This window comes from Carcharhinus amblyrhynchos, chromosome 19, assembly GCF_965287045.1.
Source record: "Carcharhinus amblyrhynchos chromosome 19, sCarAmb.v2.hapA, whole genome shotgun sequence".
Classification (NCBI taxonomy): Eukaryota; Metazoa; Chordata; class Chondrichthyes; order Carcharhiniformes; family Carcharhinidae; genus Carcharhinus; species Carcharhinus amblyrhynchos.
In genome coordinates this window covers 17,504,545-17,523,147 of record NC_137342.1, presented here as the reverse complement: position 1 = coordinate 17,523,147, position 18,603 = coordinate 17,504,545, and the positions used below count along the sequence as shown (strand labels likewise).

At 40.1% G+C, this 18,603-nt stretch overlaps 1 protein-coding gene across 2 annotated transcripts in view; it reads right to left on the bottom strand.

Moving 5' to 3' along the window:
* The window catches only part of apaf1 (apoptotic peptidase activating factor 1), a 200,877-nt gene that overhangs the window by 85,761 nt on the left and 96,513 nt on the right, over nt 1-18,603 (bottom strand). Inside the window, exons 19-22 of one of the 2 annotated variants that reach the window (XM_080207306.1) lie at nt 17,007-17,132; nt 12,497-12,616; nt 9,321-9,446; nt 1,378-1,485 (exon numbers count right to left, since the gene is read on the bottom strand). In XM_080207306.1, coding sequence (XP_080063432.1) covers nt 1,378-1,485; nt 9,321-9,446; nt 12,497-12,616; nt 17,007-17,132 — 480 coding nt within the window. The remainder of the gene's footprint in view (nt 1-1,377; nt 1,486-9,320; nt 9,447-12,496; nt 12,617-17,006; nt 17,133-18,603) is intronic. The other variant, XM_080207307.1, reaches the window with a different exon arrangement.

Genomic DNA, 18,603 nt, shown 5'->3' with positions numbered 1-18,603 from the left:
TCTGTGGGATACATTCAATCTTCTTTCAAACTTAACTCTTTATGCAATTGGAACCTGCTGTTGGTAAAAATGTGTACACATCAAAGTCACAAGTTGACTGTAGCCCTCAGAACCCCTAATGCAAAACTGAAATGAAGTCTCTTGGGAAAACGTTTCTTGCAGTTGCATATAGTCAAAGTTCAAAGACAAATAAAGTTTGACAGGATGTCTTCACATTAGTGTGATGCAGTTATCTGAGAATTTATAATAACCTCTGAAGAAGGGAGTGAACATTCACTGCCTAGAAATCCATCTTTATGCAATGAAAAATAGGGTTTGACTTCACAATTTGCAAAGCCACAGTAATTATTTTCAGGTAGTTTGGCAGAGAGCATAAAAAAGTCCCGCACAGCTAATGAAAGGGTATATCCCCAAAGCGACAAGTACATTTTTAGAAATTAAGATGTTCCAGGACTGTATTTTGGTTGAAAGGAAATTAGATCAAACTGCACCAAGTAATAATATTACTTACTTTACAGCTGTTAGTTTGTGTCATGTTTATATTGCGTTGTGTTATCCAAAACTTTCATTGTACATAAGTGAGTGGCAAAGTAAAATGATTTATCTTTGCCAAAGTAATTAAGCACCAAATCCAGTCACCGTACAGATAATTATACTGAGGAGGTTTTCTATTTTCAAAAGGTCAAAATTTGCAGTGATAATGAAAGACTTATTCTCCACCCCTCTAATCACCATCAGCAACACCTAAATGCAACTTTTGGTCACATCAGCAATCATTATTCCATTTACCACTCATTTCTCAGAAGAAATCTTTTATGGATGATCACCGGTTTTGGCAACTGAAGCTAAGAAACAACAATACATGCTTTCATGTACTCATGTCAAATCTTTGTGTACACTACATTAAAAACAAAATATGTTAAAACAGAAAAGAAAACTTTTCCCAAAAACGGACTTCAGAAAAATGAGGCCTCAACAAGAACTTCCTTCAAATTGAAGCACATTGCATTAATTTGGAAGTAGTTCCCAGCACTCCACCAGAGAAACAAACTGGGCTACAAAAACAAGTTTCTTACCCAATTTTTACAAAACGTATTCAGTGGTGCGTGTTTCCACTTCGGATCCTGAAAGCTCCCAAACCTACATAAGCATTTCAACAATGTTTAGGTGGGAATAATGTGCCAAATTTGAGCAATTTGAATTAATCCTTCCTCATTCTTAGTTAAGAGCATAAATTCTACAGAGCAGCTTTGTTTTAATGCAAGAATTTGAAAACTATTTGTTTACCCCTGAGATGTCTTTCTCAGCAACACTCAGAAATTGCACCAATGGGGTAGCTGTTAGCAAATATTATATGTGCTTAAATTAGTCCTGCACCTTCACTGTGCCATTTTCTAGCCCTACTGCTATCAACAGGATGTGCTGGAATTGCTGTCTCTTCCACCCAATGTTCTGCAGGATGAACTTGGCCGACTTCATGCCTACCTACGACATTAACATATAAAAAACATTGAAGCCATTAACAAAAACTCAAAATTAAGCATCAATGTGCATGCGTGCAAACATACACACGCACAACTTAGCTACTGGATATTTTTGCATTTGGATCTTTACTCAACATCAATGCCACCTAAATCAGACAAGGTCTATGGTAGAGATTAATTCTGAAAAACAAAAATGTGCTCGTTTTGCAAGTAGCATCTCTCTCTCTCTGTTTCTGCTGCCTTTCAGCTTGCTTTCTCCATTGACGAGATGCTTCTGAACACTTTGTAGAAAATTGCGTTTCCAACCAGCACACAACCTCACCATTTCCCCTTCAATGTAAAAATTTAGTAACTGAATCAAATTATTTGTCCTTCTTTTGGTTAAGTGAAATGCCAATTCATGCAGAATCTGAAATGTTTTTATTTGCTAAAGAACTCAAACAGTTTAGCACTATTCAGGCAACAATCTCATTTATTTGAAATGTTGGTGAAGACAACAAAATTATGCAATACTGAAAGCAATGCACTATTTAAAGCTGCATTTTCAGTGAGCCCTACATCTTAACGCACTGTACTGAACTGTTATTCCACTTCATTTACAAACATGGAGATACAGCTTCAAATAGACTTAAAAGCTATGAACATATTGCAGACATATATACAAATGCTGCTCAGATATAGGTATTAAAGCTTTCCACAATGGGGGAACTGCATGCTTGATGAAGGAGAATGTTCAAAATGCAAGCTATAAATAAATGAATATAAGACTTGTATCCTGAAGACTTATAAAGTGAAGATATTGCACTATTTTATAAAAAGCAAGTGCTGGAAAAACTCAGCATATGTTGCAGCATCTGTGGAGAAGAAACAAAGTTAACAGAGTGAGTTAAGTGTGGCACTGATGGGGTCACCACTTCCACTGATTGTTTGAGGAACTGGCTAATATTTAAATAACGCAGCGTTGACACTGCATGCGTCGTGAGGAAGGGAGATTCTTAATTCCACAACCTGAGATAAACAATTGTTATTAATCTCTTCCAAAGTGAAATGTTGCCCTGAGAACTGTGCTGGATCACAAAGTAAGAGTGATTATGCTTATAAGTGATCATCAGGGATCAGTGCTGGAACCTTTGCTGTTTGTAATATATATAAATGATTTGGAGGAAAATGTAACTGGATTGATTCGTAATCAATTCGTAATCGGACGACACAAATGTTGGTGAATTTGCAGATAGCGATGAGGATCATCAGAGGATACAGCAGGATACAGATCAGTTGGAGAGTTGGACGGAGAGATGGCAGATGGAGTTAAATGTGAGATAATGCAGTTTGGAAAGTCTAATACAGATAGGAAATAGACAGTAAATGGCAGAGCCCTTAGGAGTATTGATAGGCAAAGGGATCTGGATGTACAAGTACACAGGTCACTGAAAGTGGCAATGCAGGTGGAGAAGGTACTCAAGAAGGCATACAGCATGCTTGTCGTCATCGGCCAGGATATTGAGTTTAAAAATTAGCAAGTCATGTTGATGCTTTATGGAACCTTAGTGAGGCCGCACTTGGAATATAATGTTCAATTCTGGTTGGCACGCTACCAGAAGGATATGGAGGCTTTGGAGAGGGTACAGAAAAGATTTACTAGGATGTTGCTTGGTATGGAGGGTATTAGCTATGAGGAGAGGTTGCAGAAACTTGGTTTGTTCTCACAGGAGCGATGGAGGAGACCTGATAGAAGTCTACAAGATTATGAGAGGCATGGACAGAGTGGATACTCAGAAGCTTTTTCCCAGGGTGGAAGAGTCAATTGCTAGGGGACATAGGTTTAAGGTGCGAGAGGCAAGTTTTAAAAGAAATGTTCGAGGCAGATTTTTTACACAGAGAGTGGTGGGTGCCTGGAACTTGTTGCCGGGGGAAGTAGTGGAAGTGGATACGGTAGTGACTTTTAAGGGGCACGTTGACAAATACATGTATGAGATGGGAATAGAGAGATATCGTCCCCGGAAGCGTAGAGGGTTTTAGTTAAGTCAGCATGGTCGGTGCAGGCTTGGAGAGTCAAGGGGCCAGTTCTTTGGTAGCACAGTGGTTAGCACTGCTGCTTCATAGCTCCAGGGACCTGGGTTCAATTCCTGGCTTGGGTCAGTGTCTGTATGGAGTTTGCACATTCTCCTCGTGTCTGCGGGTGCTCCAGTTTCCTCCCACAGTCCAAAGATGTGTGGGTTAGATTGATTGGCCATGCTAAAATTGCCTCTTAGTATCCTGGGATGCTTAGGTTAGAGGGATTAGCGGGTAAAATATGTAGCGATATGGGGGTAGAGCCTGGGTGGGATTGTGGTCGGTGCAGACTCGACGGGCCAAAGGGCCTCCTTCTGCATTGTAGGGTTCTATGAGTCCTGTGCTGTAATTTTCTTTGTTCTTTATATCACTGGAAGGAAGACTTGTTTTAGGCCTTCTTTCCTCCCATTCCATGAAATCAAACAAAAAAGGCCTATTTCAGGATACGTTTTACACTGAAAGAGGGTCTTTTTTACTGTTGTCATTTTTGAACTGCAGTCTATCACTCACTCAATGTCAGTATTTTGAAGAGATAGCAGTTGGCCATCTCATTGCAATCGGCTGATAGCACCATACAGATTCCTTGTGTTGTAGATTAAAGTTAACATTACAAAGTTAGCTGGGCAGCATGTGCAGAATATACATCCAACTCCATTTCCTTACTTTTCATCATGACATCCAGGAAGATCATCTTCTGAAAGGCTTTCCAGCTGAAAACTGTTTGAACTGTGAAAGCTGTTTTAAGGTCTATTCATATTACTTCAAATGATCTTCTCCATCAGAGCAATAAAATTCTCTCTCATATGTAAATATATATTTTTCAAATTAATGAATTTAAAATCAAATGAAACAAACTACACAGTAAAGGTTGCACTTGTAAAATTTATACTGAGATCAAATCTCAAGATTTCCACTGCGGTGAAATAAATATTTCATTTATTTAAAGAAATGCTTTTCAAAGAACTTCAGATTTGTTTTGTTGGTATGCCAATTTTGAGCACCTACTGAACTGGCAACATGGCAAACCTGCCATATGACTCTTCCATTTGTTATTTCTTATAAGATAGAAACAGGAGTAGGCCATGCAATCCCCGAGGTCTACTCTGCCATTCATGACTGACCTGTACCTCAAATAAATTTGCCTGTCTTAATTCCACACCACTGGATACTCTTAAACAGAAATCTATTGACCTTAGGCATCCATGACCTTCAGAGGCAGATAAGTTTCTCCTCATCCATGTTGTTGAATCCTTTTAGACCCCTTGATCAGATCATGGATTCATCTTCAATACTCAAGGGAACATAAGCTAGGTTTATGCAAACTGTCCTCATAACCTTATCTGCTTTGTTCTCTCCTTGTGTGATTCAGTGACAAATTTAGTTTGATAACACTACTGTGAAGTGCTTTGGGACATTATACAACATTTAAGGAACTTTATAAATGCAAGTTGAGCAGTTGGAATTACAAACTCTTTGCTCTTCTACAGTTTCTAATTTCTCACCATTTTGAAAATACTCCAATTTATCCTTTTTGGGTCCAAAGGGGATGACCTCACATTTAACCATAATTCCACGTGCCACAGTCTTACAACCTCACTTAATCTGTATGTCCCTTTGCAACGAGCTGCTCCCAGCTGGACTATTTGACTAGATTGTCACTGTCATCTAATACCTTAGACATTCTGCTCGGTATTCCTTCAGCCCAATCATTAATAAATAAATAATGTTGTAGATCCAGAACAGAGCACTGGGATCATCACTTAGAATCACAGAATCCCTACAGTGCAGGAGGCCTCCATCTGACCCACTAAGCTGGCACCGACCACAATCCCACATAGACCCTATCCCCATAACCCCCGACACTAAATGGCAATGTAGCATGGCCAATCCACATAGCCTCCATATCTTTGAACAGTAGAAGCCAACTGGAGCGCCCTGAGGAAACTCTTGCAGACATGGGGAGAATGTGCAGACTCCGCACAGAGGCTGGAATTGAGCCCAGATCCCTGGCACTATGAGAAAGCAGTGCTAACCACTGTACCACCCAATACTCTTTATTCCTAATCTCTGTCTCCTACCTGCTAACCAATAGTCAAAAGGCTGCCTTTAATTTTATATACTGCCAATTATCTTGCGTGGAACCTTAGCAAAGGCTATCTGAGGTTTATATAATTACCATCCATAAACCTTCCTTTGCCTAACTTATTGGTAACCTCAAAGAATTTCCTTAGTTGTGTCTTATCTTTGACATAGCCACACTGACACTCTCTGATTAGTTCATTTTTGCTCAAAAGCTTTGTGAGTCAGTTTTTAATGACAGGTTCTTGTGGCTTCCCCACAACTGACATTAAAATTAAAGCAGAAAGTGGTCTTTCAATTAGTCCACAAATCCACAATTACTGTCATGAAAGTAGTTGCTACAGATGTGTACTTTTTTTATTTTCAAGGGGATGCTTTAAAATTCAGTTTTCTGCTAAAGGCAGTCAGTATGTTTGGTGGGAATGCAGCTTAGATGTTGGCTGGGCAGGATAATTACTCATTTTAGCCATGTGGTCTTTATTTAGTAAAGAGCTAATGGATTATTGCTTATAGATTAAGATTTCCCCTGGAGTTTTTGATTAGGTTGGTAGAGAGGATCATGTGATAATGTGGTTAATGGGAGGAACAAGGTAAATAGCTGAGAAAACAGTTTGCATTTCTGGTTGGGGTTTGTTTAAGATAGAGGTCTGCAAACTGCTTTGAAACTCAAAATATCTCTCTGAAAGCTTCAAGACTGATTACAACCCTTCAAACAAGTATTTTTATGGTTAATAACCGTACATAAAGTGGAATTGTGAGTCTGTAAGAGAATGTTGCTTATTTGGAACTGAAACTGTTAGAAATTAAAGTTGTTTCCTTTCATTCTTTAATTATTGTTCAACTGTTAAGAGTTAAACTGCTTCATTTTGTTAGAGCTATACACAAACTGTGTTATTAAATAAAGTTTGTTTTTACTATAATGAATTCCTGATGTGTTAGTGGAATTACTCCAGAAGTGAAGACTCCCATCCTCACATTTGTGTGAAAACAGAACAGTTGTAGGGTTCTAGTCTGGCTTCTTAATGTAATTTGGGATTCTGGTCCAGGGCCCTAGCATTAGAATCATAGAAAAACTACAGCACAATAAAGGACCTTCAGCCCACAAAGTTGTGCCGAACATGTCCCTACCTTAGAGATTATTAGGCTTACCTATAACCCTCTATCTTACTAAATTCCACGTACCTATCTAAAAGTCTCTTAAAAGACCCTATCTAATCTGCCTCCACCACTGTCGCTGGCAGCCCATTCCATGCACCCACCACTCTCAGTGAAAAACTTACCCGACATCTCCTCTGTAACTACTTCTCAGCACCTTAAACTTGTGTCCTCTTGTGGCTACCACTTCAGCCCTGGGAAAAAGCCTCTGACTATCCAATCGATCAATACCTCTCAACATCTTATACACCTCTGTCAGGTCACCCCTCATCCTTCGTCTCTCCAAGGAGAAAAGGCTGAGCTTCCTCAACTTATCCTCATAAGGCATGCTCCCCAATCCAGGCAACATCCTTGTGAATGTTCTCTGCACTCTTTCTATGGCTTCCACATCCTTCCTGTAATGAGGCGACCAGAACTGAGCACAGTACTCCAAGTGGAGTCTGACCAGGGTCCTATATAGCTGCAACATTATCTCTCGACTCCTAAACTCAATTCCTCGATTGATGAAGGCCAGTACACCATACGCCTTCTTAACCACAGCTTCGACCTGCGCAGCTGCTTTGAGTATCCTATGAACTCGGACCCCAAGATCCTTCTGATCTTTCACACTGCCAAGAGTCCTACCACTAATATTATATTCTGCCATCCTATTTGACTTGCCAAAATGAACCACTTCACACTTATATTAGATAGAAATTAATGTCATCAAAGCCATATTGCTCATTGTATAAAAGGTGTAAAGGGTGACACGGTGGCACAGTGGTTAGCACTGCTGCCTCTCAGCGCCAGGGACCCTGGTTCAATTCCAGCCTAGGGTAACTGTCTGTGAGAAGATTGCACATTCCCCCATGTCTGTGTGGGTTTCACCAGGGTGTTCCAGTTTCTTTCCACACTCCGAAAGCGTGCGGGTTAGGTTGATTGGCCATGCTAAATTGTCCTTTAGTATCAGAGTGACGAGCAAATATATGGGGGAACAGGGCCTGCGTGGGATTGTTGTTGGTGCAGGCTCAATGGGCTGAATGGCCTCCTTCTGCACCATAAGGATTTTACGATTCTATGTACGATTACCAAGCAGGACCGGCAGACTTAAATAGAGCACATGAACAACGGTACAAAACAATGACATATTTTGCTCAGACTTCAAGATATAATTTGATCAAGAACTAGGTTTGTCATGAAGGAATGGATTAAGACAAACATTGCTGAACACACAAATTTAGAAATAAAAGCTAAAAAAAACAATTCACAAGGTGAAGCAGTGAAAGTCTAAAATTAATTACATATTTTTTAAAATTGATATTAAGGCTTACTAAATGTATCCCCATTTGACAAGAAGATGCCAACTTATAAACTACAGATGTGTATTTGTAAATTTGCATAATTATTGATTACTAAGTTAGTAAAACAAATGTTTCAAAATTGGAAACCATTCATTGTTAACGGTGACACGAAATACTTTTAGGTAGCTGGATGTGAAATTGACATTAAAATAATGTTTCTGTGCCTGTTAGTTTTATCAAAAGTACACGGCTTAATTTACAAGTAATGGCTGTTAGTCATATAATAACACATTGATATTCTTGTTAAGCTCTCTCCTCACCTCCTACTAGTTTTATTTTCATGGTAGTGAATACATGACTTAGATCAAAACTTCTGTGGAAATTAGGGTGAAATTTTACAGCCATAATACTGACTGTGATTTATAAAGATGCTTCAGGGAGAAATAATAAGAGTGCAATAGCTTGAAGGATTCAAGTCAACTTTATACCAAGCAAAATCCAGACTGGCACAAAGACAAGAGCTAACAAGACATCAGGTCATCAAGTAAAGCACTGAATTCTTCATGTAATTATATAAGATAATGGACAGTTTGGCACTGAACAAGGCCACACTGAGTTTGGATGTGTGCTTACACACCTGCTCCTTTGATTCAGAGTAAACCATGGAGGGAGAGGGATGGCAGGTCAGTATCTTGCCCATTAGAGAAGGGCAAAGTCAACCAGGGCTGGTTTTGTGCACATTCTCAGCAGCTGGCAAAACTGCAGGAGCAGATTGTCAGCCTCCCCTATTGACTTGGAAATGGCATGTGGAAGGAGCAGACACAGGGGGAGGTGAGAGGTAGTTTAAAAACAAGCAAAGTAAATGTAAAATAGCAGAATGTGCAGCAGCAACCGTAGCAAGAGGAAAAGCTACACTGCTGTAAAGTGAAATTGGTAGCTTCTTTGTCATGCTATAGTTTTATACATGCTCATAACAATTTTGTACGATGAATTAATTCCAGGAAATAAAAATCTAGAACATGGGTTAGGAAATGTTTCCAAATTGAAAGCTTTTGCGAAGGTGCTCACCCATTCTTTTTCCCATAACGACGTTGAATGTCACCCGAGTCGTGCACTCACTCAAACCTAACAACATCATTGCATAGGACTATGAAGGTCAGCCAATTTCTTTTTGTAAGCAAGGAAATTGACATGAGCATTAATGTCATAGAGAAGCCATAATTCCTTACTGGCATTGAAAGAGCATTCACATCAAGTCCAACAATTCTACCTTTAAGATTCCATCTCCACATCCAAATGCAGCCAAATTAATTTGCCGATTAAGACAGCAACAACGAATACGCGAATCCTGGACCTCACTCTGACACATCACATCACCAGTTTTTCCATTTATTAGCTGTTGCAAATACAAAAGAAAAGTTAATTATTTTGTCTCTAAAAGACAAAACGAAGATGACAAAGTATCCAAAATGATGCAGGCACTGGCAAGGATGTAAAAATGCCTGCTTCTAAACAGACGGGAGCAATATGGAACAGATTCCATAGACAGGTGCTTAATGGTCCTGTTAAGGTCCAACCGATTAAAAGCACTGAAGTAAAAGATGATGACGCAGAACAGTAATTTTATTCGAGGAATGGAAACAGCAGATGGTGGTGGTGAGATAACATGGCTGGGAAATGAGAAAATGATGGACGATGAACTCACTGGTCATTAGTGTAGAAAAATATTACACGGTGCATCACATCTTAGCTCAGGTTTAGTTATCATACATATTTGGGTTTAAAGAAATCCAAAATTAGTTCATATTAGCATATTAACCGGACGTTGGGACATTGAGTGAATTTAAGGAAGAAATGGACAGATTTTTAATTAGTAATAGATATGAAGAGCTTTGGTGAATGGGCAGGAAAGCAGAATTGGGCTGAGATGAGATCAGCCATGATCATACTGAATAGTGAAATAGGCTCGAGGGGCTAAATTGCCTACCCCTACCCCTAGTTCTTATACATACACAAGTTGTCCAATTCCGCAATGCAAAGACCATTTAATGTAAAATTCCACATCCACTAGCCCAAATTTTAGTTTAAATATACTTGAGATATCTCCAGGAAGGACGGCACGGTGGTACAGTGATTAGCACTGCTGCCTCACAGCATCACCTGGGTTTGATTCCCTGCTCGAGTCACTGTCTGTGTGGAGTTTGCACGTTCTTCTTGTGTTTGTGTGGGTTTCCTCCCACAGTCTGAAAGACGTGCTGGTTAGGTGTATTGGCCATGTTAAATTCTCCCTCATTGTACCTGAACAGGCGCTGGAGTGTGGCGACTAGGAGATTTGCACAGTAGCTTCACTGCAGTGTTAATGTAAACCTACTGGTGATACTAATTAATAAATAAACAAAGGAGTCAATGAAGCTGTGGAGTGGACTCGCAAGTGTACCAGCTGGAGCAGGTCTACACCGCTGGAAAAGGATTTGGATTTTCTTCTCTTCAGGGTGAGGATTTCAATCTATCTTCTACAACCTGTATTTCAGCCTCTCTTGACTTTGTCTCCAATCTCTGCATCTTCCTTGGCTTGTCTCCCTGTGCCTCGGTTTTGCAAATACTCTTTGCTTTGGTGGGGTGGTAATGTCACTAGACTTTTAATCCAGAGCCCTGGCTCTGTGGACATGGGTTCAAATCCGATCACTTCAGTGGCAGGAATTTGAATTAAATTAATAAATTTGAAATAGAAAGCTAGTCTCAATAATGGTGACCATGGAAGAGAAATCTCTTTACCACCCTTTTCTGTTCTTTGATACCAAGATCATTTCAGTCTGAATTAAATGCTGCCTTGATGTCAAGGATAATCACCCTCACTTCCATTATAAGCTCAGTTCTTTTGTCCATGTTTGATTGTAATGAGGTCAGGAGCTGAGCAGCTCTGACAGAACCCAAACTGAGCATCAGTGAGCAGTTTATTGCAGTACCACTTGGATGCACTGTTGATAACACCTTCCAACATTATGTTCTTGATTGATGGGGTGGTTAATGGCCAGGCCTGGATTTGTGGACAGGAAATATCTGGGCAATTTTCCACATTGTTGGGTAGATGGATGCCAATGTTATAACTGTACCGGAACAACCTGGTGAAGGTTGTAGTTAGTTCTGGAGCACATCTTCAGTGCTACTGCAAGAATGTTGCCAGGGCCTAAAGCCTTATCAGTCTCCAGTGCCTTTAGTTGGTTCCTGATATCACATGGAGTGAACTGAATTGTCTGAAGACTGGTATCTGTGATCTTGTGGACCTCAGGAGGAGGCCATAATGGATCATCTACTTGATACTTCTGGGTGCAAATACTTCAGCCTTTTGAGTCCCCTCTCATTGGGGTATTTGTGAAGCTAGCATCTCTGATTTGCTGTGCTAATGACTACGAATCTATCCGTGTTCTCGCTCACTGGTCCACTGAAACTGACAGCAACTTTGGGAGCTCAATCCTGCACGGAATAACTTTAAATATTGCTAAATATTGCTCAAGTCTACACCCTCCATAGGGCATAGTGTGGGGGTTCTCAAAGTGAAATCTCCCTGACAACTATAATTCAGGACTTCTACTTCTACACTGTTAGTCTCACTGTAAAATCCTTTGAAAAAGTTACACTTTGAATGTGGTTCAACTGGATTTTTAACCCACACACTATATTCATAATGTCTTCCAAACAGCTTTCCTGCCTTAAGAAACTAATTTATCAACCGAATGACAATCTTTTTAAAAAAATTTTTTAAAGTTTGTTTATTTTTTAATTCGCTTTTCATTTATCTATTCTAACTCAGTCGTTCATTTATTTCAGTATTTGAAAATTTTGAAGCAAAGGACATCAAATGCTTTTAACTTCCTGATTTGCTGTGCAGGAATACTTCAACTTGTTGGCTTTCTACCTGTGTGCTACTGCACCCCAACACATCTCCTTGGTTTGGCACAGAGTTAAACCGTTTTAGGAAAGAGGTCATTCCCAGCCACACAGATCACATGACAGGCTCTTTTCGACATCAGCAGTGACTGCCCCTGCTTTCACATGGACTGCAAAATACTTGTGTACACTTTCATCTGTAAGTTTCAATCATTTCTATCACTCTCTGTCAAATTTATGATTCTGGGTTTGCTGTCCCTGAGAATACTTCAATGAGATTGGCTGCTTATGGCTGTTGCTGTATGTCTGGAGATTGATTCCTTTGACTTGGTTCCAAAACTGACAATGGGAGAGGGGAAACCGCACCACAGTGGTCATTAAATCACATGGGCAGTTTTTAGTCTGAGGACAGTTGTCAGCATCATTGCTTTGCCACTGACCTCAAAATCCAAAATCTGAATTAATGTTTCATTCTGAGAAGAGCTGATTAAATCAAAAATGCTCGGAGATATTGAGAGATCAAAAACATAGTCTATTAGAAAATAAAAGATTATTTACCTGTAAACATTTTTTATTATCAGATACCAAAACAGTGACGTTATCCTCTTGGAAGACTGCATCCATATCTCGTACCAAAGAAACAGCAGAGGAACTATGCACTTTATTGGTGTCCCATAGCTGTCAAAACAAAATGTAATATGAGGTGTAACAACAAACAACTTCTTGTGTCCTTTACTGCGATAACCTATTCTCAAAATACAATGCAACATTTTTGTTGGAGCAAAATTACATTAAGGTTTCATGAAAATGTTTATAAGATATTAAAGCAATATTGCAAAGTTCAGCATTACCTTGTTGGCGTGTAATTTCTTTGATATCCATAAGAAAGTCAGAGGAAAGAAAACAACACTGCAACGTTTGCATTTACGTGAGACATAATGTATCACCACGAAACAGAACAGATTTAGGTGGAAATTACTAACGTGTGGCAGTTTGAAAGTGATGCATGTACATCAGTGTACAGCTGACAGAAAGCTGTATGAAAGCAAATAACAAATCAGTGGTGGCAGGTTAGTGAGGAATCCACCATTAATCAGGAGCCAGTGTGTAGCTGAGTACAAAAAGAGACCGAGGACAGAAATGGCTGTACCGCAATACACTTCATTAACTCCAAAGTACAGAAGATAACTTATTTGTTCAAGTTTGCTGTTCCAAATGACTTCTTCCACCACCTGCCAAGTAGGTACATTTTGAAATGCTAATACGATGCAGTAAACAGTAGATCGATACTTATATTTTGTCCAAACAGGCCAGCTTTTATTTCAAGTGATTTCCCCAAACAAATCTCCATGTGATATATTTGGCCCTGAAGAAATCTGAATGAAGACAGGAGTTAGTCCTTTTCACAGAATAGAGGTATTTGAAAATAGCAGTTACAAAACTATTGCAGTGCAGACCATTTCAGCAGAGATGGAGCTCAATGGCTTTATAACTCCTGATGCTGTTGTTACAAAGCTACGTCACTGAGTTGATGGAATGCAGTCATAGTGAGGGAAGTGACAGTTCTTGTGCAGCTGAAATGACATTTATTCCCCATGCTCCATCAGCTCTACTCTATTGTAAACTGGGTCAAACTGTCAATAACACCATCATTTATTTCCAAAATTAAGTGCAAATTAAATTCAAAAGATCTTTCAAAAATGTTTTGGAAAGGAAAATAAGTGCCTGTCAACCACAATATCTCACTGTTGCAATTTTGCTTTTTGAAAATGAGTGCAATTTTCAACTAATGGACTAGCAGCCAAGGATGACTTGAACAAGATTCTTAAATGTGAACCACCATGGGACCATAAGCTTGCATTGTTTAGCAAGAACAGGGTTGGGTGGTGCTGCAGAACATAGGCAGCAATTTGATTCAAACTGAAATTTGTATCATGTGGAGATGTGGAGGCCAATAGCAGATCACTGGTATTGTAGAATAGAATCATCAAATGAGGCTATTCAGCCCATTCCAAGCCCCCATCCTTTCCCTGTTGCCCTGCAATTCTATTCCCTTTGGGTGTTTATCCAATCATAGAATCTACAGTGCAGGAGGAGGCCATTTGGCCCATCATGCCTGCACTGACAACAATCTCATCAAGGTCCCCTCCCCATAATCCCACATATTTATTCACTGAATCCCTGACACTAAGGGGCAACTTATCATGGCCAGTCCACCTAACCTGCACATCTTTGGAATGTGGGAGGAAACCAGAGCACCCGGAGGAAACCCAGGCAGGCATGAGGAGAATGTGCAATCTCCACAGTCACCCTAGGTCAGAATTGAACCTGGGTCCCTGGCGCTGAGAGGCAGCAGAGCTAAGCCACCCTGCTGCTCCATTGTGCCACTAATTCAATTAGTTAAAGAAACATTTTGTTTTACATTTTAAGCCTGGAGGTTACAAAGGTTGAATAAGGGCCTAACTAGCAGAGATAGGCCAAAAGTGGGCAATACAATAGAAATGAAATTATCGCTATCTTTGTGATGGAGGGAATAAGGATTTGGAACATAGTTCAGAGTAGAATAAGACATAGAGGCTATAAATACTCTGGTTTAGCCTTAGACAATGGCTAGGGGAGGCAGTTAACCTTAAAAATAGATAACAATGGGTGTTGTTCTCTGCTCAGTAGCAACATTTGAACGATAAACTACAGTTGGAATCTAATATAACCACTGATTATAACATTTTTTAAGATCCATTGTCTTCTCACACATTTAATGTCAGAGAACAAATGATTAAATTAGCATTGCCAAAAAAAGACATTTTGTCGAAGCTTTTAGTCTTTCATTCATTAGGACTACTGCGAGAATACTTTTGTCAGAGGAAACAATAACTTTATACCGTAAAAGAGAGTGCTGATTGGTTGGCAAGTGGCCTTTGATCAGCATTTATATGGAGAATGCACCAGTTAACGGTGACTGACAGTCAGCTGCCAAGCACTGTTTAGAAATTTAAACCAGGCAGCTTAATAAGGTTGCTGATGAGGCCAATTTCATATCATGTGGAACTATAAGAATACCAACTTGTGTATTGACCAGTGAAGATAGGCTTGTGGTAGACCATGATAGACAGCCCCTAGCAGACTTCATAATGAGTACATTAGGAAAAAGATTTTATTTTTCTACTCCATTTCAAAGGTGAATTCAAGTGCAGAATGGAGCAGGTATGTATTTATTCACCTTGAAGAGAGAAGGAGACAAAAGGGAGATGATGCATTCAAATGGGTTGCATTTGCTAAGTCTTCAAATAATTAAAGATGTGGAGCTTTATAAATACACCAACATTTAAAATATTAATATTCACCATTAGAAGCTAACAGAATTTAAGGCCTGTACTCAACCATAAACTTATTTCATGAATTAGCAACCTAACAAACTCATTACTTTGCTTAAATCAATGTGCATTACTGAAATGGCTACAATGGTATGAAACAATACGATTAATCCGGTTAGGCACGCAGAGCAATCACTGTAGTAATCTCAAATACTGTAGACAGTAAATAAAATTTGAAAAGGCACTGATCCATCTTCACCTAGAGTACAGTGTACCAATCTGATCACAGTGAAGATGTACTAGCATTGGAACAACTGCAACAGCCTGACTCATAACTTAGATTACACACTGGGGATATCAGAAGAGGCTATGGAAACCAGAATACATGGAATTGAGAGAAGAAAATTCCTCATGCATTCGTAATTCTAAAGGGCATACATAAATTGAAGGCTAACTTATTGGGCATAGTCAATAGCTCTACTTTTAGAGGCATAGATGCCAGGTTAGTGGTGGGAGAGCCGAGTAAATAGGAGAGATTTATGTTGGCATAGCTCCCCAGCACATTCCCACCTCCGGGTAACTGTCCCGGAGGTAGGCTGGGGAGTGGATGGACTGCCCGCAGCACAGAGGTTGGCAGTCAATTTGCATTGTTAAAGCCCCAATTAGCGGCGATTCTGTGGCCTCAGTAGCATTTTGCCAGTGACAGGAGTGGTCCAAAATGTATTGAGGTTATTAGCTGAATAGAGGCAGCCTTCCGGAGTCCATCAGAACCACAGTCTCCACGTCAGAGAGGGAGAGGGCTGTATTAATGAAAAGCTGCAATCACAGCCAAGGGGATTGCCCCTCCGGCTAATTCCCAGAAGTCTAGATACCAATAATTCAATGATTGATGTGCAGGCCAGCGGGGTAACCTTATTTTTGAGGTGTGCTCACAGTCCCCAACCTGCCTTAGCAGCTCCAACCACTCCTGGTGGGGCTGGCAATGCTCTAGAGTTGCTGGTCTTCTGATTAAACCAGCTACATCTATCTTCCTGAATTGGATATTCAGCTTGGAGGCAGCAAATAAGGGAGCAGCCTCCAGGAAGATTGCTCCGGACATCTCACTTCCAGTAAGTGTGGTCTCAAAACCACCTTTGGTCAGGGTTCCGTACTGTATGACAAAATCTAGCCTATAGGCGCAGATTCAAAAGAAAGTAGGTGAAGTGATATTATAAACTGTGAAAACGTTAATTAATGAAATTGCCTGTAGTCAAGTGGTTGAGGGATAGGAGAATTTAAGCTTAAGTTTATTTATTAGTGTCACAAATAGGCTTACATTAACGCTGCTATGAAGTTACTGTGAAAATCCCCTAGTCGCCACACTCCGATGCCCGTTTGGGTACACTGAGGGAGAATTTAGCATGGCCAATGCACCTAATCAGTGCATCTTTCAGACTGTGGGAGGAAACCGGAGAATCTGGAGGAAACCCACGCAGACATAAGAAGAATGTGCAGACTCCGCACAGACAGTGACCCAAGCTGGGAATCGAATTCAGGTCCCTGGAGCAGCAAGGCTGCCATACTAACCACTGTATCACCCAGAGAGAGTAATGCTTGGGACTTTTAAACTCGGGAACCACTTCTATGGAACAGTTTCTGTGCTGCACAATTACTGTTTCTACAGTGACCAAGAATAAACCAAAGCAACCCTGCTTGCATACTCACTCATTGCAACACCCCTTTCTTTACTGAATGTAAAAGGAAAAGTTACATACTATAACAGTTTGGTCATCTGAAGATGATAATAACGTTGAACCATCCAATGAAAATTGAACACAATGAACCCAGCTCAAGTGTCCACTGCAGTCAGCCACTCTCTTACGCGACTCCAAGTTCCACAGCTAGAGGAAATTGAACAGAAATACAATTGGATGCACTGTATTATCAATTCCACATCACAAATACATGAAACAGCAAATTACTGACTGTAATTTTGAATCAACAAGAAGTAGTCTTTGAGACATTCATCTCATTTTTTAAAGAAATGTCTCTGATTATATAAGTAGGTTTCAAGGTGCTATTTTACATATTTACTGCCAATTTAACATGTTATTCAATGATTACAATCAACTGTAAAACATGTTTTAAAATATTAAGGAATAGAATTCTGAAAAGAGCTGTTATTTTTACTACGTCCTAACTTAATAAAGACCTTCAAAATCATTTAGTAACATTGTGACCTTGATATTAACTGTTGCAGGTGAGGAAGAGTTCGGTGGATGATGGAAGATCTGTCCAACATTAAAAAACAGGAAATGTGTCCCTACCCCCCACAACCCACCAAGTACATGTCATGCCCTTCATTGTTTTTCTGATGGCGTGTCAGGCTATTTTCTCAATGTTGAAAAGTGGGGCACCTCATTAGCATATTTAAATCAAGCACCAACTAGAAGACTATGGGCCCGATTTTACCATTTGGAGTCTAAGGGCCAGATCCGGGTGTAATACGGATCCGAGCCCGGAATCCTCTTTGCAGCGCGCCCATATGCTTTTTGCTGGCTCCGGTCTGATCCACACTCTGGGTGGGGCTTAGTGCTGCCGGAGCGATCGGAGAGCTAAACTGCGCATGCGCAGTTCGAAAAAAATTTGGAAAAAACGCACCCGGGTCGGGAAAAAAAGAAAAAGCAGAAAGCAGAGAAAGCAGAGAGGGCAGCTCTCAGCGTCCGCACAGCAGCAATCTGTTTGGATTCGGATGCAGATCGTGTTGAATTTACTGCGATTTGGCGCTTGTTTTCGGGCACGAACATTTGGTAAAATCAGTCCTTATGATTTAAATTTACCAGTTACTGCACTTGTTCCCCAGGATCCTATTGGCCCAAGGATGCAAGTAGTTTTTGTAGCACTTGATTTGATTTATTATTGTCACATGTATTAACATACAGTGAAAAGTATTGTTTCTTGCGCGCTATATAGACAAAACATACTGTTCATACAGAAGGAAATGAGAGAGTGCAGAATGTAGTGTTACAATCATAGCTAGGGTGCAGAGAAAGATGAACTTAATGGAAGGTAAATCCATTCAAAAGTCTGACAGCAGCAGGGAAGAAGCTGTTCTTGAGTCGGTTAGAATGTGACCTCAGACTTTTGTATTCTTTTTCTCAAAGGAAGAAGGTGGAAGTGAGAATGTCCGGGGTTTGTGGGGTCCTTAAATATGCTGACTGCTTTGTCGAGGCAGTGGAGGTGCAGACAGAGTCAATAGATAGGAGGCTGGTTTGGATGATGGATTGGGCTACATATGTGACCTTTTGTAATTCCTTGTGGTCTTGGACAGAGCAGGAGACATGCCAAGCTGTGACACAACAAGAAAGAATG